We start from the raw sequence: 24,491 nt of genomic DNA on the forward strand, positions 1-24,491 counted from the left end.
TATTACATAGTGTACCTAAAATAACATAACGGCACTGGCATCAAAATCCGCTCCGAAACGAGTGTGAAACTAATAAACAACCAACATAAAAGCATTGCTAAGATATTTTACAAATTCACACGAGTTTGCTGTAACTCACGCTATGTGTGATGGACTGCTCTGACTCAACTCCACATAATATCCAATGTCAAACAAACTGAGCTCAACCTTTTAAACAGCAAGATCATATGCGTGTTCGACTTTAGGTGGCGCTGCGCAGAGCGATCGACCAATGGCGTCAAAGTACCGCGAGAGCAGTATGAACCAATCGCTGTCGCGGTACGTTGACGTCATACGCCAATCGATCTGCGCAGCGCCGCATAAAGTCGAACACTTCTAATTACAGATCTCATCCAATCGCTCGTGGCTTTCTGTCTTTAGTTCACAGCGAGTTTTCAGCGCACCTGTTGCCGATGTGTGCGCTACAGCACTAATATCTAGCGTTCTTTCATCTTCACTCTTTTTATTTCACTTACACTTTTTTCGTTTTCGGTGTTTTCAGGTGAGTTTTGAAGTGAAACAATGAACCGCACTGACCTACGGAGGCTTTTTTCGGCATGTGATGGGAACAAGTCGGGAAGGATTGAGTACGAGGACTTCACTAACGTTTGTACAGAGCTCAGTGTCCCTGGTGACCACATCAGCAATTTATTTAACAAGTTTGACCTGGATGGAGACGGATACATCAATTTCAATGACTTCTCGTCCAGTTTTAATGAAGTTTCGGAAGCACTGAATCTGGCTTTGTTGGGCGACAGTGTGCAGGCTCAGAGAAGTGCTTGGGATCAATTTGAAAACACATTAGATGGAGATCTGGCCTGTTATTTGGGAAGGTATGGAAATTTCTGGGAAATATTCACAAGTAACAGTTATAATATATATTTATTGACCAAAAGGAAGCTATAATATCTGGCGTTGTGTTTGCAGGCAGTTGGACTCATTGAGCGAGTTGTATGAACAGATTCACTCCACATCAGATGAGGTGTTACTGCAGCAATATGAAGATCTCATAAAGAGTTTTGTGGCTGAGAGTAAAGAGCACAGGCTGGAGAATCAACAACTGGAAACCAGTCTGAGAAGGTGAGAGCAATTTGGGAATGGGCTGGTGTTTCTACAGCTGCTCTGGCTCAAATTCTTACATAATGAGTGATATCAAGGTCAAGGTGTTGTCACTGCACCCAAGATATTAAAGAGACGAAAAAAATTAAGGTTTGATGCTGACAGAAGACTTAGAAAAGTCTGTATGTATGTCTAAATATCAGGGTCTATTCCTGTTTAATGTAAAAAAAAAAAGACTGAAATCATAGTACAGCTTTGTAAAAAAAAACTGTGACATGATTTTTATGTTTTGTTTGATCAAATTGCACAATATTATAACTTTGCATAAGCATTTATGTACTTAGGAAAGTACCTTGCAGTACCACATTATTATTACTATTTTCTATTGGACTAGAATGCACTTTACAGTTTTTATTAAATTTTTGGTTTATTTTATGTATCATATATCTACATCAATATCATTACAAACTTCCTTATCAACTACATTGTATGTTTTGTTCTTTAAGCTTTTACCAACTTAAGTATTCATTGTAATATTTAGAAATGCCCTTAAAGGAGGAAATTGAAAATCAGTGTAGGGTTACTAAGCTTGCATTTCTCTTCACTTTCCTAAGAACTAATTTTTTGTTTCGTAGTTTTTTGGTTGAGTGGTTCTCTAGGCGTGGACGCATTTCGTGTTGTCCTAGTGAAGGCTTTTCTGTGTGTTTAGCGTGAGGTTGTTTGCTTCAGCTCACGTAGTTGCAGCTTATGTTCGCAGGAGCCTTGCCTTCTGAGGTTTGCTCAGCTGCACCCTCTTGATGATTTTGGTAAGACTGTGTAGCTTTATTGAAGGAGTAGTTCACCCAAAAATGGTCCCCATTGACTTGACCATTTTCCATGGTCATTTATTCCTATTATAAAAAGTCAATGGGCCCCATTTTGTTGGGTGGACTACTCCTTTAAGGAATTTGTATTGAAGAGTTTGGTTCCAAAACGCAATAAATCCATTTTGACAAATTTCGGTAAAAACGTGTTTTCTATACCAAGAAAGTGACAAGATGAAAACCACTATTTTCTGTTACAAACTTTCACATAGCATCTTTAGGTTATAAAAACATAAAAAATTCAAATCCATAACTTGATTTTCAAAGATTTATTATAAAAACGGATTATTTTTTCCACAAAATGCAATAAAACCATGACATGATGCTATTAATCTATAGAATCAATAAATAAATGTGCATTCATCTTTGCCATCTTATATTCATTTAGTTGAACAGTAATACACTGATTAAAAAATAAATATTAATGGCATTAACCAAAACACTTACTTTGTCATATAGTCATTGCTGCGGTTATACTTGGGATGTCGTCACTTAACATTTTTCACAGCGATCAGCTGTAAAATGTATGGTCCTGCTCGATTTTCGTTGACTTGAGTAAAACTATGGAACGTTTTTCATAAGATCCTCTGGGGTCAATGTGTTGGCATGAAAGAAGCTTGATGCTGTCAGGAGAATAAGCAACCGGCTCCCGAGTGCCTCTGGCGTAAATTATTAGATGTTGATGGTTTTCGTTTTTTTCCCGTCACAGAAAATCCCCACAGGTTTATCAATGCCATTAAAATATTATTTTGTTTTTGTTTGTTTGTTGATCACGAAGTAGGTGAGGAAAACTAGGATTCCGTGTACTCAACGCGCCGCCATTGTTTGTTTACAGTGCGTGTAATGGTGCGCTGTGATTTGTGGAGCGGATTTATTGCATTCTGTTGAAAAGGAGGAGTGGCGTTTATTGTGTTTTGGGGGGAAAAGGGAGAAAAGATGACAAAAATTACACGGCGGATATTGTATTTTGCGTAAAATTAAGAATTTACTTTTAAATACTGACCTGATATAATACTGATTTTGGCAGTAACTCATTTAAAAAAGAAGGCATTTATCGCGTTTTGGAACCCAACTCTTCATATATTTTTACATGTGGCTCTAGAGAGAACACAATTTTTTAGAGATCTTGATGTAAGTGCACCTGGATGTATCAAAGTGTGTAGCAGGTCCTAGACTGGCTCTTTCAAACCACTTTTGGTTAAAAGGCTGTAAAGCTAGTATTTGATATCTAAAGTGTGTTCATGACAACAGGACAGAAGAACTGACCAGCAGTCAGTTTGCAGAATTGGAGGATGACTTGCAGCAACAGCTGGCACGGACAGAAGCGAGAATCAGAGAAGAGGTGAGATGTCCATTAAGTCTTGGTTGCAGTATGATGCTATTTAAGTTATGATATAAAATGGACGTTGTTGTGTTTCGGAAAATGGAAAAGCTTTGAGGTTTGGGTTTAGGACCACCTTTATTATTGTAGTCCAGTGAGTGGTGCCAGCCAGACTCCTGCGTGCACAAAGGCATCTCTATGAGAGCTTGTAAATGCCTCTTTATCAGGCCTGTGCGTAAAACGAAAACACTCTTCTTGGGTTTCATGTACACAGGAGCGAAAGAAATTGGACGAATCTATAGCAGTGCTCCAAATCAAGCATGAGAATGAGCTGGCTGACCTGCAAGCAGCTATAGACCGACTCACAAAGGTGGGAGAATTATTGGCATGCTTTTATATTTGCTTGTTAAAATGTGCAAGTAATGTTCACATTGCCTTTATTATTAGCAATATCAAGAGGAGTCAAAATTAACCAGCCCCAGAGAAGATGCCGTCAAACTGAGATCACAGATTAGAGATCTGATGCAGGTAGGAATCAGAAATCCTATTCTTTTATGCCAGGGGTTTTTAAACTGATTTTTCCTAATAAATTAACTTTTTTCTCTTAAATTTTCTGGGGACCCCATAGAACCCCCTGGAGGCCCCCAGAAAATTTATAAGAAAGAGTTAATTTGTTAGGAATTTCTTGCTACATACATTGCAGAGTAATTTATATTTGCTTTGTATCCGAGTTCCCTTTCTCTTAAAGGATTAGTCCATTCTCTTAAAAAAATCCTGATAATTTACTCACCATCATGTCATCCAAAATGTTGATGTCTTTCTTTGTTCAGTCAAGAAGAAATTATGTTTTTTGAGGAAAACATTCTGCGTTTTTTCTAATTTTAATGGACTTTAATGGACACCAACACTTAACAGTTTTAATGCAGTTTAAAATTGCAGTTTCAAAGGACTCTAAACGATCTCAAACGAGGCATAAGGGTCTTATCTAGTGAAGCGATTGTCATTTTTGGCAAGAAGAAAAAGTATGCACTTTTAAACAACAACTTCTCGTCTTTCTCCGGTCGTGTGAAGCACCAGCGCAACCTCACGTATTGCATCATCACGTCAACAGGTCACGGATTATGCATGCAAAACTACGCCCCAGTGTGGAGAAAGTGGACCGTTCCAACGTTGTTATATGTCAAATGATGCTAATTAATGTCTTTGTGTTAGTTTATTGTTTAAAATGGTCCGCAAATGTGCGTTTCATATATGTAACACGTGACCTTTCCACGGCATTAAGCAATTACGTGAGGTTGCGCTGGGGCGTCACAGGACCGGAGGAAGAAGAGAAGCTGTGGTTTAAAAGTGCATATTTTTTATTTTTCTTGCCAAAAATGACAATCGTTTCACTAGATAAGACCCTTATGCCTCGTTTAAGATCGTTTAGAGTCCTTTGAAACTACAATTTTAAACTGCATTAAAAAGTGTTGGTGTCTATTAAAGTCCATTAAAATGAGAAAAATCCTGGAATGTTTTCCTTAAAAAACCAAATTTCTTCTCGACTGAACAAAGAAAGACATAATTTTTGGATGACATGGTGGTGAGTAAATTATCTGGATTTATTTTTTAAGAAAATAGACTAATCCTTTAAGGGGTCCAAAAGGAAACATTTATTGTAAAGCTGCTATGAATCAAGATTAAATTTGTCAAAGTAGCTGCAGTACAAAAAATTTGAATTAAATGTTTGTGTTCAGGTTTTTACATCCAGCTTTACTTTGTTTTTTTAAGTGTAGGCAGTTCTATTCGTTGTTAATTAAATATGTTAATTGTTTATACAGTACAAAAATATTTGAATAGTACATTGTCTGGTTGCTTTCCCTTGGTTATTACCCACTGCCAGAACAAGCCTCAGGATATTACAAAGAAGTGTTATGCATATATTGACTTTTGTCAGTTGTAATTCCTGTTGTTGTTGTTGTTGTTGTTTTTTTTAGGAGAATGAAGACCTGAGAAACTCGCTCATGAAAGCTCAGATGAATGTCTCCATTCTCCAGGTGGAGTTGGACAGATTGAAGAATGCATTTACTGATCAGAAACTTCAACATGAGAGGTGAGAATATTGATGCTTGACTAACCAGTTGGTAAAACAAGTTGATAAGCTGCCTTAGGTAAAAGCATTTGCCAAATCTAAAATGTACCGTACTTTCCGGACTATAAGCCGCACCGGAGTATAAGCCGCATCATTAAGACGAAATAACATATATAAGTCACAGTGAATTATACATTGTGTTTATTTAGAAAATTATTTCACAAAATCCAAGCCAAAGAACAGACATTTAATCTGAAAAGGCAAGATATTCAACTAAACAATAGCAGACAGAACAGCAGGCTGAATAGATATCTGTACATTAAAGTAATATTATCAGTTATTTAAACGATAAACCAGAACTTACAGAACTTATGAATAGGCTAAATTAACCGAACAAACCAACTAGCGTGAAGTTCGCATACTCGTCATTCCACATTACAGAATCCATTGAATTACATAAATACAGAAGCAGCATATAGCGGACCCTCACGGCTGTAGGCGATAATGTTGTCTCTTACCTCATAAATATCCAAATGAATTCATACTGACTTACAAGGCGCACCTGACTATAAGACGCAGCATCAGCCAAGTTATGAAATAAAAACGCGGCTTATAAACCGAAAAATACGATAATTTTTAAAGATGTTAAAGTTGAAATACTTTTGGTATTGGTGTTTTATCATACAGAGAAAGTGAAGACCTGAAAAAGATGGTTATTGAATACCAGGCTTACTCAAGCCAAATAGAAATCCTTCAGTAAGTTTGTTGGTTATAACATCATTTGCTTAGTTTTGATGCTATATTGTCACACTAAATGTCATTCTTTTTCTCCACATCAGGGAAGTGAACAAAAAGTTGTATGACAGCAATGATGGGTTACGCTCTGCTCTGACCCAAGATAATGCTACTACAAAAAGACGGGTAGTGTTTTAATTGCTTTTGAATTGGCATCGGTACCACGTTCATTTTAAACGTGATCAAGCATTTGAATTTCCAGCATGCATACATTAAATGCATTATTTTCTGTAACTTAATTTGTTAGTGATAACTATCATCCAATATTTACTCTTCTGTAGCTCTCTCCCAAAAATGAAGTTCCTCCGAGGAAGATGAAACCGCTTCGACAGAGCACAATGAATCAGGGCAGGTGAATATACTCCCTTCTGTTTACCCAATATATGTTGCCAGTGTACCTTGTCGGAAACAAATGCTGAATAAATGTTGAAGATGCTTTCTTGTTTACTCCTGAGTTTGTTTTCCTTGTGACTGACGTTTCTGTATGGCATTGTTAGTTTTGTTAATGAAGAGGACACCATGGCCCTGGTAAAGAGTTGGGCTGATAGATATTTGGATAGTGGAGTTTCCATTCAGACTGACACGGAGCCAATGTCAGGCAGTGATTATGACAGCGATGACAGCCATGAGACAGCGCATCATAACGACTCTTATAATCCATCTGAGCTTGAAGTAAGCAAGTTACCACCTGCTGTTAAAAAGAGATTGGATTCTGTTGCATGTTATATTATTACAAATATTTAGTTTTTGTTTTCATCCAATTTTGGTGTTACTTTATTTTTTTATGGATTGTAGTCCTTACTCTTATTAAATTAGCTAAACCAAAATGTAACTTTCAGTTTTTGGCCAAGGTGCATCCTGAATTTTTGGTATCGGCCCAGAATTTTAATTTCGGTGCATCAATGGTTTCACACTTATGTACTCCACTGTATATAATAGCATACATGTATGTGCATGTCTTGTAGGTTTCTGACCTAAAGTCTGAAGGTATGGGATCTGTAGCTCGTAGCACAGTTGGCTCAATAACCTCTTCGCTTCGGCGCCGGCTGTCTGTTTTTCCTGTCAAGGTAGCTCATGCAACCGTAGCTCATGTTAGTCTGTCCAGCTATGTTCGGGTATGAACAATGTGCTTATCCTTTTTGTACTCAGCAAACTGAAGCAGAGGTTCATGAAACTGATGATCTTGCTCCTGTGTATCGTCTGGTGTTAGCTGGGGATGCTGGGTCAGGAAAGTCCAGCTTCTTACTACGACTAAGTCTTAATGAATTCAGGGGAGATATACAAACCACTCTTGGTATGAAGATGGATATGTCAAATATGCTAATAAAATGTTTATCCCTACTATATTATTTAACGTTACCATTTAAAGAGTATTAGGATTAAATATAGTATTAGCACTAAGCAGAGTTTATTCTTGCAGGTGTTGACTTTCAAATGAAGAAGATGCTGGTAGATGGTGAGAAAACAAACCTTCAGATCTGGGACACTGCTGGACAGGAAAGGTACAGTGTATATACTTATTTTTAAGATATGTTTAAAATTATTAATTACGGTGGGCATCTAAAAAGATTACACAATTAAATTTTTGTTAGTGGAATCTTAATACAACACACTTTTTAATAAATTTAAGCCTTTTCAATGTGTTTATATATGGTAAAAGTCAGTGGGGAGTGGCCATCGGGAGAGTCAGGACATTTCCCGGTGGGCTGGTAGTGTTTTGAGGCTGCAAGGGTCGGTCTGATAATATACATTGCGAGTTATATAGCAACCCCGTCTGGCGGCTTGATGTGCGGCCGCTTCCCGCTGGTCAAACTGTGCAGCCTCTTTGCTCAACATAAAAGTGCTCAACCTGTTCGACAGGTCCAACCATGTTTAGGATTATTTAAAATATAGGGGGGTCATTGAACGGCTCTCCCCAAATGACATAGCCTGTCGGCCTTTGATGTAAAAAGCTGCGCCGCCGAATGCCTGTTTATTGGAGTACATATGCGGTCGGATTGATCCATCAAGCAGATAGACTATTTGATAGTAAGTGTGGATTAGGGATGTTTAAAATCTCTAGCTTTTTGGTCAGTACATGAATGGATCAAATCAGCACATTTGCAAAGGTTTGTCTCCATTTGGATAATAAATAAAAGTAAGAAGGGTAACTTTGCAGTATCACATTATATATTTCCTGCTATGTGATTTTCATATTATAAAGAGAGTATTCAACTGCAATATATATCCTCACAATATTATTATTTCTCAGAACTTTGACAAAAATTATTTTTAAGGATTACCTGTATTCTTACAGTTATTCAAAGATACACACATTATTCCGCATATGATTTGAATATTAGTTGAGAGTATATAACGGCAATGAAAGTTTTATAGGGCAATAAATATCCACATAACTTACTATAACAGCATAATGAAATGAATAAAAAGACAAGGAAGTAGGATTGGCATGTAAATTGTATTATTATTACCGGAAAAACAGCAAAATAATTGAAATAAACTCTGAGGTAAATGCACCAAACACGTTAAAATAAATGAGCAATAACAGTGGAAAAACATTATTATCTCTCAAAACTTTATATGACAAAAATGATATTTAAAGGAAAAATTCTTACAGTTTTTCAAAGATGTAAAGAAAGTATTCCATATTACTCCCATTTATGAGCACGTTCATCTCTGGCCTCGCTCTGTTATGTAATAGCTGATTGACAGGTGCGCATCTTCGTCTTTCAAACAGGTATCATTTTGTATAGTTACTCATTTAGGATAATAATCCATGATTTAATGATTTTATTATTATTATGAAAATGTTTTTTTTTTTGCAGATTGATTACGATTTGTATTACCCTAGTTTTACTACAAATACAAGACCTTTTTTTTTACCACGGAGGGCCGGTGGAATACGAAATTTCCCGGTAGATTTTTTGGTCCCACTCCTGGTAAAAGTTGACCTACACTATGGGGTGGTTTCCCGAACAGGGATTAGCTTAAGCCAGAACTACGCCTTAGTTTAATTAGGAAATATAACTAGTTTTAACAAACATGCCTTACTTAAAAACATTACTTTTGTGCATTTTGAGGCAAAACAAAGGGCACTGATGTATTTTAAGATGTGTCCGTGCAAATTGTTTTCAGTTTGGACAGCTCTTAAATTAATTATGTTGGCTTTGAAAAAGCCAATATATTGTTATTGCTATTAAACTTATTATTATGTTGGCTTTGAAAAAGCCAACATATTGTTATTGCTCTTAAACTTATTATTAGTGGTGCTTGCATTTATGCAAAGCATCACTATTACTATTCCTCAGGGATATTATTATTAGTGGTGCTTGCATTTATGCAAGGCATCACTATTACTATCTTGCATACTTATTATTAGTGGTGCTTGCATTTATGCAAGGCATCACTATTACTATTCCTCAGGGATATTATTATTATTATATTTTATTCTTACATCCGGACACTTTTTCGGCGCGTAACTCGTCCCGCACGCTTTGTCGTAGAGCCATGAAAGAGGGCTCAAATTGACCGGATTATTGAGGAGAGGTGTGCTATGACTTTTATAAGGGATCGGGTGCAGGATTTCCGAAAGGGGGGCGTAAAACCACCCGAAAAATCCCATTGACTTAACATTGGGCCCAACTTTGACGGGTCATAGCTCCGCTCGTGGATTTTGTAGAAACATGTGGGTTACAACATTTACAGAGGGTGGTAGGCTCTGTAAGAACATACATCACATTGGGGTGTAAGCTGTACCCCTGGGGTGTAAGAGGCTCCCAAAAGTGCCCTAATGAAAAGTCAATGGGGCAAGGAACACGCCCATATAAGGGAATACAAATTTTCCTGATGGGATATCTTCGCATTGCAGCTTCGTAGGGACAAGGGGGTGGGCTCATTTTACTCGGGCATCCAATCAGTCCCTCAGGATCATCTCAGATCTATTAAGCCACGCCCCTAGCAACAATTTTGGGTACCCTAGCAACATCTCCCATAGACTGCCATTATAAAATGCCCAGATGGATATCTTTGCACCACAGTGTCATAGAGACATGGGGGTGGGCTCATTTTACTCAGGCATCCAATCAGTCTCTCAGGATCCTTAAAGACTTACTAAGCCACGCCCCTAGCAACCACTTTTGAGCACCCTAGCAACATAAAATTCAAACAGTTATATCTCGGCATCAGAACATCGTAGAGACACGGGGGTTGGACCGTTTTACTTGTGACTAGGGGTGTAACAATTGGGCACATAATTGGCCACTCCCAAGCCACGCCCCTAGCAACCAAATTTGAGCACCCTAGCAACCGAATAAACTAAGCCTTATATCTCCGCATCAGAACATCGTAGAGACACGGGGGTTGGACCGTTTGACTCGTGACTCAGAGTGTAATCACTATGGGATGCCAATTTTTTCCCTAGCAACCAAATACAGTACCCTAGCAACAGAGTAAACAAAGCCTTATATCTCCGCATCAGAACATCGTAGAGACACGGGGGTTGGACCGTTTGACTCGTGACTCGGAGGGTAATCACTAGTGGATGGCATTTTTTCCCTAGCAACCAAATACAGTACCCTAGCAACAGAGTAAACAAAGCCTTATATCTCCGCATGAGAACATCGTAGAGACACGGGGGTTGGACCGTTTGACTTGTGACTCGGCGCGTAATCACTAGTGGATGCCATTTTTTTCCCTAGCAACCAAATACAGTACCCTAGCAACAGAGTAAACAAAGCCTTATATCTTCGCATCAGAACATCGTAGAGACACAGGGTTTGGACCGTTTGACTCATGACTCGGAGGGTAATCACTAGTGGATGCCAATTTTTTCCCTAGCAACCAAATACAGTACCCTAGCAACAGAGTAAACAAAGCCTTATATCTCCGCATCAGAACATCGTAGAGACACGGGGGTTGGACCGTTTGACTCGTGACTCAGAGTGTAATCATTATGGGATGCCAATTTTTTCCCTAGCAACCAAATACAATACCCTAGCAACAGAGTAAACAAAGCCTTATATCTCCGCATCAGAACATCGTAGAGACACGGGGGTTGGACCGTTTGACTCGTGACTCAGAGTGTAATCATTATGGGATGCCAATTTTTTCCCTAGCAACCAAATACAGTACCCTAGCAACAGAGTAAACAAAGCCTTATATCTCCACATCAGAACATCGTAGAGACACAGGGGTTGGACCGTTTGACACGTGACTCGGAGTGTAATCATTATGGGATGCCAATTTTTCCCTAGCAACCAAATACAGTACCCTAGCAACAGAGTAAACAAAGCCTTATATCTCCGCATCAGAACATCGTAGAGACACGGGGGTTGGACCGTTTGACTTGTGACTCGGAGGGTAATCACTAGTGGATGCCAATTTTTCCCCCTAGCAACCAAATACAGTACCCTAGCAACAGAGTAAACAAAGCCTTATATCTCCGCATCAGAACATCGTAGAGACACAGGAGTTGGATCGTTTTACTTTTGGCTTGGAGTATAATCATATATGTTCCCCAGAATTTTTCCACGGCAAGCACCACTCACATTTTCTTCAGGAAATGTACCTATCTAGTTATAATTATTATTCTTATGTCTGCACGTTTTTTCGGCACCTAACTCGTCCCGCACGGTTTGTCGTAGACCCATGAAAGAGGGCTCAAATCGACCGGCTTATTGAGGAGAGGTGTGCTATGACTTTTATGAGCGATTGGGTGCAGGATTTCCGAAAGGGGGACGAAAAACCACCCGAAAAATCCCATTGACTTAACATTGCGCCCAACTTTGACGAGTCATAGCTCCGCTCGAGGATTTTATAGAAACATGTGGGTTACAACATTTGAAGAGGGTGGTAGACTCTGTAAGAACATGGATCACAATGGGGTGTAAGTTGTACCCCTGGGGTGTAAGAGGCACCCGAATTTTCCCATTGACTTATAATGGGGCAGGAAACATGCCCATATAAGGGAATAAAAAAGTTCCAGATGGGATATCTTTGCTTTACAGTGTCATAGAGATAAGTGGGTGGGCTCATTTCACTCGGGCATCCAATCAGTCCCTCAGGATCATCCCAGAGCTATTAAGCCACGCCCCTAGCAACAATTTTGGGCACCCTAGCAACATCTCCCATAGACTGCCATTATAAAATGCCCAGATGGATATCTTTGCACCACAGTGTCATAGAGACATGGGGGTGGGCTCATTTTACTCAGGCATCCAATCAGTCTCTCAGGATCCTTACATAGGTATTAAGCCACGCCCCTAGCAACCACTTTTGAGCACCCTAGCAACATAAAATTCAAACAGTTATATCTCGGCATCCGAACATCGTAGAGACACGGGGGTTGGACCGTTTGATACGTGACTCAGAGTGTAATCATTATGGGATGCCATTTTTTTCCCTAGCAACCAAATACAGTACCCTAGCAACAGAGTAAACAAAGCCTTATATCTCCGCATCAGAACATCGTAGAGACACGGGGGTTGGACCGTTTGACTCGTGACTCGGAGTGTAATCATTATGGGATGCCAATTTTTTCCCTAGCAACCAAATACAGTACCCTAGCAACAGAGTAAACAAAGCCTTATCTCTCCGCATCAGAACATCATAGAGACACGGTTGTTGGACCGTTTGACTCGTGACTCAGAGTGTAATCATTATGGGATGCCAATTTTTTCCCTAGCAACCAAATACAGTACCCTAGCAACAGAGTAAACAAAGCCTTATATCTCCGCATCAGAACATCGTAGAGACACGGGGGTTGGACCGTTTGACTCGTGACTCAGAGTGTAATCATTATGGGATGCCAATTTTTTCCCTAGCAACCAAATACAGTACCCTAGCAACAGAGTAAACAAAGCTTTATATCTCCGCATCAGAACATCGTAGAGACACGGGGGTGGGACCGTTTGACTTGTGACTCAGAGTGTAATCATTATGGGATGCCAATTTTTTCCCTAGCAACCAAATACAGTACCCTAGCAACAGAGTAAACAAAGCCTTATATCTCCGCATCAGAACATCGTAGAGACACGGGGGTTGGACCGTTTGACTCGTGACTCAGAGTGTAATCATTATGGGATGCCAATTTTTTCCCTAGCAACCAAATACAGTACCCTAGCAACATAGTAAACAAAGCCTTATATCTCGGCATCCGAACATCGTAGAGACACGGGGGTTGGACCGTTTGACTCGTGACTCAGAGTGTAATCATTATGGGATGCCAATTATTTCCCTAGCAACCAAATACAGTACCCTAGCAACAGAGTAAACAAAGCTTTATATCTCCGCATCAGAACATCGTAGAGACACGGGGGTGGGACCGTTTGACTTGTGACTCGGCGGGTAATCACTATGGGATGCCAATATTTTCCCTAGCAACCAAATACAGTACCCTAGCAATAGAGTAAACAAAGCCTTATATCTCAGCATCAGAACATCGTAGAGACACGGGGGTTGGACCGTTTGACTCGTGACTCGGAGGGTAATCACAAGTGGATGCCAATTTTTTTCCTAGCAACCAAATACAGTACCCTAGCAACCGGATAAACACAGCCTTATATCTCCGCATCAGAACATCGTAGAGACACGGGAGTTGGATCTTTTTACTTTTGGCTTGGAGTATAATCATATACTGTCCCCAGAATTTTGCCACGGCAAGCACCACTCACATTTTCTTCTGGAAATGTACCTATCTAGTTATTATTATTATTCTTATGTCTGCACGTTTTTTCGGCGCGTAACTCGTCCCGCACGGTTTGCCGTAGTCCCATGAAAGAGGGCTCAAATCGACCGGTTTATTGAAGAGATGGTGGCTATGACTTTTATAAGCGGTCGGGTGCAGAATTTCCGAAAGGGGGGCGAAAAACCACCCGAAAAATCCCATTGACTTAACATTGCGCCCAACTTTGACGAGTCATAGCTCTGCTCGAGGATTTTGTAGAAACATGTGGGTTACAACATTTGAAGAGGGTGGTAGGCTCTGTAAGAACATGGATCACAATGGGGTGTAAGTTGTACCCCTGGGGTGTAAGAGGTGCCCAAAAATGCCCAATGAAAAGTCAATGGGGCAAAATCCCATAGACTTACCATTGCAAAAATTTTGACGGGTCATAGGTCCGAGTGAGGATTTCATAGAAACATGTGGGTTACTAAATTAGAAGAGGGTGCTAGACTCTGTCAGGACGTCCCCCACAAGGGGGTGTAAGGTTACCCTAGCAACCATTTTGGGCACCCTAGCAACCTATCCCATAGACTGCCATTATAAAATGCCTAGATGGATATCTTTGCATCACAGTGTCACAGAGACATGGGGGTGGGCTCATTTTACTCAGGCATCCAATCAGTCTCTCAGGATCCTTAAAGACTTACTAAGCCACGCCCCTAGCAACCACTTTTGAGCACCCTAGCAACATAAAATTCAAACAGTTATATCTCGGCATCAGAACGTCGTAGAGACACGGGGGTTGGACCGTTTTACTTGTGACTAGGGGTGTAACAATTGGGCACATCAATGGCCACTCCCAAGCCACGCCCCTAGCAACCAAATTTGAGAACCCTAGCAACCAAATAAACAAAGCCTTATATCTCCGCATCAGAACATCGTAGAGACACGGGGGTTGGACCGTTTGACACATGACTCGGAGGGTAAACACTAGTGGATGGCAATTTTTTTCCCTAGCAACCAAATACAGTACCCTAGCAACAGAGTAAACAAAGCCTTATATCTCCGCATCAGAACATCGTAGAGACACGGGGGTTGGACCGTTTGACTCGTGACTTGGAGGGTAATCACTAATGGATGCCATTTTTTTCCCTAGCAACCAAATACAGTACCCTAGCAACAGAGTAAACAAAGCCTTATATCTCCGCATCAGAACATCGTAGAGACACGGGGGTTGGACCGTTTGACTCGTGACTCGGAGGGTAATCACTAGTGGATGCCAAATTTTTCCTAGCAACCAAATACAGTACCCTAGCAACAGAGTAAACAAAGCCTTATATCTCCGCATCAGAACATGGTAGAGACACGGGGTTGGACCGTTTGACTCGTGACTCGGCATGTAATCACTAGTGGATGCCAATTTTTTCCCTAGCAACCAAATATAGTACCCTAGCAACCGGATAAACACAGCCTTATATCTCCGCATCAGAACATCGTAGAGACACGGGAGTTGGATAGTTTTACTTTTGGCTTGGAGTATAATCATATATGGTCCCCAGAATTTTGCCACGGCAAGCACCACTCACATTTTCTTCAGGAAATGTACCTTTCTAGTTATTATTATTATTCTTTCTTATCCCCCAAAATTTCTGACACTAACTCGTCCTAGAGCTTTCAAGCTACATGCACCAAATTTTCCACAGACCTTCAGACTGGTCTGACTTAGTGTGCTATATCTTTTCTAACTGATGGGACCTTCCGAATTCCTAAACGGGGGGCTTGAACACCCCAAAATTTCCATTGACTTAACATTGAGACAAACTTTGACGGGTCATAGCTGTGAGTGAGAAACTTGTAGAAACTTGTGGCTTACCACATTTAAGGAGGCTGACAGGCTGTGTAAGAACATACATCACAATGGGGTGTAAGCTGTACCCCTGGGGTGTAAGAGACCCCCAAACTTTCCCATTGACTTATAATGGGGCAGGAAACATGCCCATATAAGGGAATAAAAGCGTCCCAGATGGAATATCTTTACTTTGGAGTGTCGTAGAGACATGGGGGTGGGCTCATTTTACTCAGTCATCCAATCAGTCTCTTAGGATTGCCCCAAAGCTATTTAGCCACGCCCCTAGCAACAATTTTGGGTACCCTAGCAACATCTCCCATAGACTACCATTATAAAAAGCACAGATGCATATCTTTGCACCAGAGTGTCATAGAGACATAGGGGTGGGCTCATATTACTCAGGCATCCAATTAGTCTCAATGGGATTCTTATTGAGGTATTAAGCCACGCCCCTAGCAACCAAATATGAGCACCCTAGCAACATAATAAACAAAGCCTTATATCTCTTGGTCTGAACATCATAGAGACATGGGGGTTGGGTCTTTGGGTCATGTTAGCTTCATGCTAGCTCCATGCTAAGTCATACTAGCTTCATGCTAGTTTCATGCTCGCTTTATGCTAATTTCATAATAAATCTTGCTAACTTCATGCTAAATCATGTTAGCTTCATGTTAAATCTTGTTAGCTGCACGCCAAATAGTCCTACCGTCATGCTAATCATGTTAGCATCATGCTAATCATGCTAGCTTCACGTTAAATCATGCTAGCTTCATGCTAATCATGCTAACCTTATGCTTACTTCATGCTAATCATGCTAGCATCATGCTAGCTTCATGCTAATCATGCTAGAATCATGCTAGCTTCATGCTAATCATGCTAGAATCATGCTAGCTTCATGCTAATCATGCTAGAATCATGCTAGTTTCATGCTAACATCATGCTAGCTTCATGTTAATCATATTACCATCATGCTAGCTTCATGCTAATCATGTTAGCATCATGCTAGCTTCATGCTAATCATGCTAGCATCATGCTAGCTTCATGCTAATCTTGTTAGCATCATGTTAGCTTCAAGCTAATCATGCTAGCTTCATGCTAGCTTCATGCTAATCATGCTAGCTTCATGCTAATCATGCTAGCTTCATGCTAATCATGCTAGCTTCATGCTAATCATGCTAGCTTCATGCTAATCATGCTAGCATCATGCTTGCTTCATGCTAATCATGCTAACATCATGCTAGCTTCATGCTTATCATGCTAACATCATGTTAGCTTCATGTTAATCATGCTAGCATCATGCTAGCTTCATGCTAACATCATGCTAGCTTCATGCTAATCATGCTAGCATCATGCTAGCTTCATGCTAATCATGCTAACATCATGCTAATCATGCAAACATCATGTTAGCTTCATGTTAATCATGCTAACATCATGCTAGCTTCATGCTAATCATGCTAGCATCATGGTAGCTTCATGCTAATCATGTTAGCATCATGCTAGCTTCATGCTAATCATGCTAGCATCATGCTAGCTTCATGCTAACATCATGCTAATCATGCTACGATCATGCTAGCTTCATGCTAATCATGCTAACATCATGCTAGCTTCATGCTAATCATGCTAGCATCATGCTAGCTTCATGCTAATCATGCTAGCATCATGCTAGCTTCATGCTAATCATGCTCTCATCATGCTAGCTTCATGCTAATCATGTTATCATCATGCTAGCTTCATGCTAACATCAGGCTAACTTCATGCTAATCATGCTACCTTCATACTTAAACATTCTAACAGTCAGATAGCCTACTAAACTAAACTTCTGTCAAACCGTTTTAAACGTTCAAGCTACGCTTTTTCAAGCCAACATAAAGTTTGTCTTCAAACTTTAATATCTAGTTATTATTATTATTATTCTTTTTCTCCCCCCAAAATTTCTGACACTAACTCGTCCTAGGGCTTTCAAGCTACATGCACCAAATTTTCCACAGACCTTCAGACTGGTCTGACTTAGTGTGCTATATCTTTTCTAACTGATGGGACCTTCCGAAGTCCTAAACGGGGGTCTCAAACACCCCAAAATTTCCATTGACTTAACATTGAGACAAACTTTGACGCGTCATAGCTGCGAGTGAGAAACTTGTAGAAACTTGTGGCTTACCACATTTAAGGTGGCTGACAGGCTCTGTAAGAACATACATCACAATGGGGTGTAAGCTGTACCCCTGGGGTGTAAGAGGCCCCCAAAATTTCCCATTGACTTATAATGGGGCAGGAAGCATGCCCATATAAGGGAATAAACGCGTCCCAGATGGAATATCTTTACTTTAGAGTGTCGTAGAGACATGGGGGTGGGCTCATTTTACTCAGTCATCCAATCAGTCTCTTAGGATCGCCCCAAAGCTATTTAGCCACGCCCCTAGCAACAATTTTGGGTACCCTAGCAACATCTCCCATAGACTACCATTATAAAAAGCCCAGATGGATATCTTTACACCAGAGTGTCATAGAGACATAGGGGTGGGCTCATTTTACTCAGGCATCCAATCAGTCTTAATAGGATTCTTATTGAGGCATTAAGCCACGCCCCTAGCAACCAAATTTGAGCACCCTAGCAACATAATAAACAAAGCCTTATATCTCTTGGTCTGAACATCATAGAGACATGGGGGTTGGGTCTTTGGGTCATGCTAGGTTCATGCTAGCTCCATGCTAAGTCATACTAGCTTCATGCTAGTTTCATGCTAGCTTTATGCTAATTTCATAATAAATCTTGCTAACTTCATGCTAAATCATGCTAACTTCATGTTAAATCTTGTTAGCTGCACGCTAAATAGTGCTAGCGTCATGCTAATCATGTTAGCATCATGCTAATCATGCTAGCTTCACGTTAAATCATGCTAGCTTCATGCTAATCATGCTAACCTCATGCTTACTTCATGCTAATCATGCTAGCCTCATGCTACCTTCATGCTAATCATGCTAACATCATGCTAGCTTCATGCTAATCATGCTAGAATCATGCTAGCTTCATGCTAATCATGCTAGAATCATGCTAGCTTCATGCTAATCATGCTAGAATCATGCTAGTTTCATGCTAACATCATGATAGCTTCATGCTAATCATATTAACATCATGCTAACTTCATGCTAATCATGCTAGCATCATGCTAGCTTCATGCTAATCATGCTAGCATCATGCTAGCTTCATGCTAATCATGCTAGCATCATGCTAGCTTCATGCTAATCATGCTAGCATCATGCTAGCTTCATGCTAATCATGCTAGCATCATGCTAGCTTCATGCTAATCATGCTAGCATCATGCTAATCATGCTAGCATCATGCTAGCTTCATGCTAATCATGCTAGCATCATGCTAGCTTCATGCTAATCATGCTAGCATCATGCTAGCATCATGCTAGCTTCATGCTAATCATGCTAGCATCATGCTAGCTTTATGCTAATCATGCTAGCATCATGCTAGCTTCATGCTAATCATGCTAGCATCATGCTAATCATGCTAGCATCATGCTAGCTTCATGCTAATCATGCTAGCATCATGTTAGCTTCATGCTAACATCATGCTAGCTTCATGCTAATCATGCTAGCATCATGCTAGCTTCATGCTAATCATGCCAGCTTCATGCTAATCATGTTAACATCATGCTAGCTTCATGCTAATCATGCTAGCTTCATGCTAATCATGCTAGCATCATGCTAGCTTCATGCTAATCATGCTAGCATCATGCTAGCTTCATGCTAATCATGCTAGCATCATGCTAGCTTCATGTTAATCATGCTAACATCATGTTAGCTTAATGCTAATCATGCTAGCATCATGCTAATCATGCTAGCATCATGCTAGCTTCATGCTAATCATGCTAGCATCATGTTAGCTTCATGCTAATCATGCTAGCATCATGCTAGCTTCATGCTAATCATGCTAACATCATGTTAGCTTAATGCTAATCATGCTAGCTTCATGCTAATCATGCTAACATCATGCTAGCTTCATGCTAATCATGCTAGCATCATGCTAGCTTCATGCTAATCATGCTATCATCATGCTAGCTTCATGCTAATCATGCTAGCATCATGCTAGCTTCATGTTAATCATGCTAGCATCATGTTAGCTTCATGCTAATCATGCTAACATCAGGCTAACTTCATGCTAATCATGCTACCTTCATACTTAAACATTCTAACAGCCAGATAGCCTACTAAACTAAACTTCTGTCAAACCGTTTTAAACGTTCAAGCTACGCTTTTTCAAGCCAACATAAAGTTTGTCTTCAAACTTTAATATCTAGTTTTATTTTAGTCTAGCACTAATCCCTGTCTGGGAAACCGCCCCTAAATGTCTGCTCACTATAGCTATAGTACACTAAATGGGTTTTATTGGTTAAACCCAGATGGGGACTACTTTAAATAGATACATTTCTGGTTTTGTGTTGTCTTAAGTCAGGGGTCTCAAACTCAAACTGGCTTGGGGCCATTTCTAAGACAGAAATTTCATCGGGGGGCCGCAGTGCTATTTTAACGTTCAAAGTACAATATTTCTGTAAATGTCATGTTTAATTTCTATTATTTAATGTATAATAATACTTGAAAATATATAAGCAGTTGTTTTATCTTTTTAATATACATTACTTTATAAAAGTAAGTAAATCTTTTCTTGACCTTATCTTAACTAAGACCTATTATAACCTTGCACTAAACTAACAAATTAAATGTCTGTATACATTTATAAACTATTATAAAAAATTACCACCAGTTAGTGTTTCTGTTTTGATTTATTTTGGATTGTTTTCAGTCATAGTATTGACTTCATTATGTTCTTTGTTATTTCAGTTTTAATTCATTTTCTATTATATGTGGGAAAATATTAATAAGTGAAAGTGATCCCATAACTTTTGAATGGGTAGTCCATGTTATATAAGGTAGTTGGACAGAAAAAAATAATAATACTGCTCTATGTGTAATTTAATAGTAAGCTTCATAATAATATATTTATACTTCATTATATATGTCAGTTTACATTCTTTTATCTTCTGTACATTTCTGTTCATCTTTTCTCTTTTCTTAACCATGGCTCTTTTCTTATCTGTAGTTTAAAATGTGTTGCATTACATCTACCGCTCTGCCTCTCTATGCGGTGTCTCCATTAGATGCTGTGACTTGTTGATGTGAACTAAGCCCACCGCAGCTCGATCTTCTCTGAGTAACAGCTGAGTATCCACCCGGAAGTAACAAATCTTCTCTGGACAAACACTACAAAGTCCCGACCAGATTAACTGATCGCATGGTGACAATGATATGATTGACGCGAGGTTCAGTTGAGGAATTAAAATTCGATCACGCATTCCGTTAACCTCGACATCACGGAGCGCGTGGTTCACGGCTGCGCAGCAACGGGTGACGCGACCCACGCCACGGAGCGCAACTTCCGCTCCCGAGCACTTTGAAAAGTAATGCTTTGACTCGTTTTAACGCGTTGTTAGACGCGCCATGTGAACGAACACTAGAACGTTTAAATCAAAAATCAAACGAATATAAAAAAGTGAATTAAATTTTTTCTGCGGGCCAGATTATGTTATATTTTTGAAAGGTGACGCGGGCCGCAGAGAGGGGGAGGGCGGGCCGGGAGTTTGAGACCACTGTCTTAAGTTTTCATTTGATATTTTAAATATTGATTTTCACAAGTCTTTTATTAAAATCATAAACTCAACACTCTTACTAGGGCTGTCACAATGATTAAATAATCGTCTCATTGCGATTTGTTTGACCTCATTGCGATGATTTCAAATCACCACAATGATTGCATATCTCTCTAAAAAACACAAGGGGGAGCTGCAGCGCCTGTATAAACAAGACAGTATCTAAAGGCGCCTCTTGAGTGACAATGTAACGCGAGTTAAATGTGTGTTATATGTATTAATATTTACTGTCAGGTAAACCTTGCAAAAGATTTAATTTAAATAATGAATTCATGAACGAACAAAAAATCTATGAGAATAAAAACGTCAAAGCCCTAAAACAGGCAATTAGTTGTCGTAATCATCACAATTTATTAGACAATTAACCGTCAGCAAAATTGTATAATTGTGACAGCCCTAACTCTTACTGTATTTCCGTTTCAAACACAGGTTTCGCAGCATTGCTAGGTCATATTTTCGCAAGGCAAATGGAGTGCTTTTGCTGTATGACGTCACATCTGAAAGCAGTTTCCTAAACGTTCGTGAATGGGTGGAACAGATTCGGGTACAGCGACACATTTTATGCATCATTTGTTGTCAGAATGTTTTATATTATATTGCTTTATCAAACTAGCATGTTTCCCTCTTGTAGGAGTCAACAAATGAGGATATCCCAATGTGTGTGATAGGGAACAAGGTGGATTTGAGGGCTGAGAGGCCAGAGGGAAGCTGTGTGACTGCTTTCCATGGTGAAAAGCTTGCTATGGTTAGTCGTGTTTTTTTATTAAATATAATGAAAGGGCAATAAGTTGATTCTAATGGCTGCTGTCTATTACATTAGACTTACAATGCCCTGTTCTGTGAGGCAAGTGCCAAAGAGGGAACAAATGTCATAGAGGCAGTTTTACATTTAGCAAGGTAAGCTCTTTTCTACCTCTTTCCAAGAGGTTTTACAAATCCAAAGATGTTAAAGTATTTTGAGGCTTTTATTAATCACTGTCACAGAGAAGTAAAGAAACATTCAAAACTGAGCCGGAGATCAGAATCACAGGTTAAGCTGAATCTTCACAATCGGAGGAAGACGCTGAGCAACTGCTGTGGAGTTTAGGTCTTGCTGGTTGTTACTCAGAAATTCCCCAGAAAAATTCAGCTCAAGTGTCTTGCATTTGTTTTAAAGTCAGTGCTTTCAAGTTGAAGGTAATGTTTTAAATAATGTTGGTGTTAATTCTACCTTATAAATTTGTGTAATTTTAGAAAAATATTGGGAGAATAAATCTTTTTTAAAATGCATTGTCACTTTTAAGCAATTTTAGATAAGGTCATTTTCATGAACTGTTTAAGCACATTGATCAAATGTATACCAGTACATTTGCCTACAAATGATCAAATCACTTCAGGGTTCAGTGTTTATTTAAATGTTAAATGTTTGTGTGTTATTTGAATTTATGTTGAAGGATATGTCCATTTACATGTTTCTAACATTATTGTATTAAATAAATGTTTTTAGATTTGGAATACTTGAGTCATTTGATGTGTTATAATGGGTGACATTTGTAAATGCTTTAAAACAAGCTGTTCTTGCATAGAAACAGTTACATTTATTTTGTCTGTCGACAGACAAAGGAATTCTCCATAGGAATGTTTAGAGGTCTTAAATGACTGGATGGTAGTTTAATCGGTGTAGTTGACATAAGACAACACAAACCATTTCTTAAATTGATATTCTTGAAACAAAAATTACAATGCGATTTGAGCTACACTTTTATTTGGTGAATAAGCAAAAGAAATGGAATGGGATATAAAAATACAAGAAACTGGTGTTTTCTTGTAAATACTGATCAAGAAGATGGGGCAGTAAATGCTATGAAAAAGTGCAGTAGGCTATTAAATGTTCTTAAAATAAAAAATAAAAATTGCATCCAAACACAAGGAATACCAAAGGCTGTCTCGTACAGGGTTTTTCTGTCGTCTTTTGACTACCGGTATTTGGCTTAAGATTCCAATTTCTCGTTTGCTTTTGACTTTGTTGCATTATTTCTGCATCAATAAAAACGGGAGGTTTAAACATCTGCTAAGAGTCACGAAACTCAAAATTTACCAATATAGCCTACTGCTTTAGCACTTCTCAGCTCCTCTGTACTAAGGCAGTCTCTGGGAGCATACCAATTCAAAGGCTGCTTCCTCTGCAGGCCGTATTTTAAGGCCAGTGACGTTGCCGCAACGAAAGCCCATAGGTGTTACAATTTGAAGGCTCATACAAAGGCCTTCATATGTGGCCTCCAAATGCGACCTTTGATGGATCAGCCTTGGCTATCCCAAGATTCAATGCTCGCTATTTTGCAAATGTAAGGTGCTTGTTACTGTTTTACTATTATAAATGATGTTTCATAGACGTGAATTAATATAATTGCTGCAAATACTGCGTCAACGCATCATATTATTTACAAGAAAATAAAAAATATCTGGCACCATTTATTTTTAAAAGTCTAAAACGTCTCTGCTGTCGTGTCTCGGTGACAGGCGTGGTAGGCAGTCTCCGCCTACTGGACGCATGAGGAACAACAGGGGCGCAAAACTGCCAGGGGCGTAGATCTACCGGCTCCAGGTCTGCAGCCTCCCCCTACTCTGGTGGGCGGGAACATCAGGAGACGCAGCTTAACTTCGTAGGCTTTAGAGGCTGCATCTGTGGTGGTTACAAAAATGTTGAAATATATGTGGTGTTATACATTTTTTTTTTGGAGATCAAAATTATAAATTTTATGCAACAATGTCTGAATATTGAATGAAAAATAAGAACATTAATAATAATTAATTACTTTGTGGTAACAATTATTATCTTGTCTTGTTCTGCCTTGATCGATGATTGCAGTGTTTGATTGCTTTTCCTTGCAAGTGTTGACCTGTAGGGGGAGACGGGCGCGCTGCTCAGAAATACACAGACTCCTTGTGAAGCAGCAGCTCCGTGCCTTGTGTGTGTTTTCTCTTACATTATTATCTCCCCTCATCAGGTATGGACTATGACTGTTACAAAAATGTGTGTCTAAGATGTTCAAACATCACAGAGAAAAGTGTTATTGCTCAAATTGTTAAAGTTATTGTGTTTAGCACTTTAAAAGTTTGCTCCGTTTAACTTGTATA

The 24,491-nt window shown here is 39.4% G+C and overlaps 1 protein-coding gene across 1 annotated transcript; it reads left to right on the forward strand.

Moving 5' to 3' along the window:
* The first annotated feature begins 389 nt into the window (after positions 1–389).
* rasef2 (RAS and EF-hand domain containing 2) lies at positions 390–22,868 on the forward strand. The gene is made up of 17 exons (XM_055173989.2): positions 390–872; positions 967–1,119; positions 3,213–3,303; positions 3,557–3,652; positions 3,730–3,810; positions 5,259–5,374; positions 6,041–6,109; positions 6,193–6,274; positions 6,430–6,500; positions 6,646–6,820; positions 7,114–7,215; positions 7,298–7,442; positions 7,569–7,650; positions 21,804–21,918; positions 22,006–22,119; positions 22,195–22,271; positions 22,359–22,868. Exons 1-17 carry the CDS (start codon positions 562–564, stop codon positions 22,459–22,461), a joined length of 1,983 nt encoding a protein of 660 aa, XP_055029964.2. The 5' UTR covers positions 390–561; the 3' UTR covers positions 22,462–22,868.
* Positions 22,869–24,491: the final 1,623 nt, after the last annotated feature.

Source organism: Misgurnus anguillicaudatus, chromosome 15 (genome assembly GCF_027580225.2).
Source record: "Misgurnus anguillicaudatus chromosome 15, ASM2758022v2, whole genome shotgun sequence".
Classification (NCBI taxonomy): Eukaryota; Metazoa; Chordata; class Actinopteri; order Cypriniformes; family Cobitidae; genus Misgurnus; species Misgurnus anguillicaudatus.

Bases quoted from the DNA above. Each gene is read 5' to 3' on its own strand.
- rasef2 (XM_055173989.2), top strand. From the start codon at position 562: ATGAACCGCACTGACCTACGGAGGCTTTTTTCGGCATGTGATGGGAAC. The intron at 3,811-5,258 runs GTAGGAATCAGA...TGTTTTTTTTAG, and splicing joins AGATTAGAGATCTGATGCAG to GAGAATGAAGACCTGAGAAA. The intron at 6,821-7,113 runs GTAAGCAAGTTA...CATGTCTTGTAG, and splicing joins ATAATCCATCTGAGCTTGAA to GTTTCTGACCTAAAGTCTGA.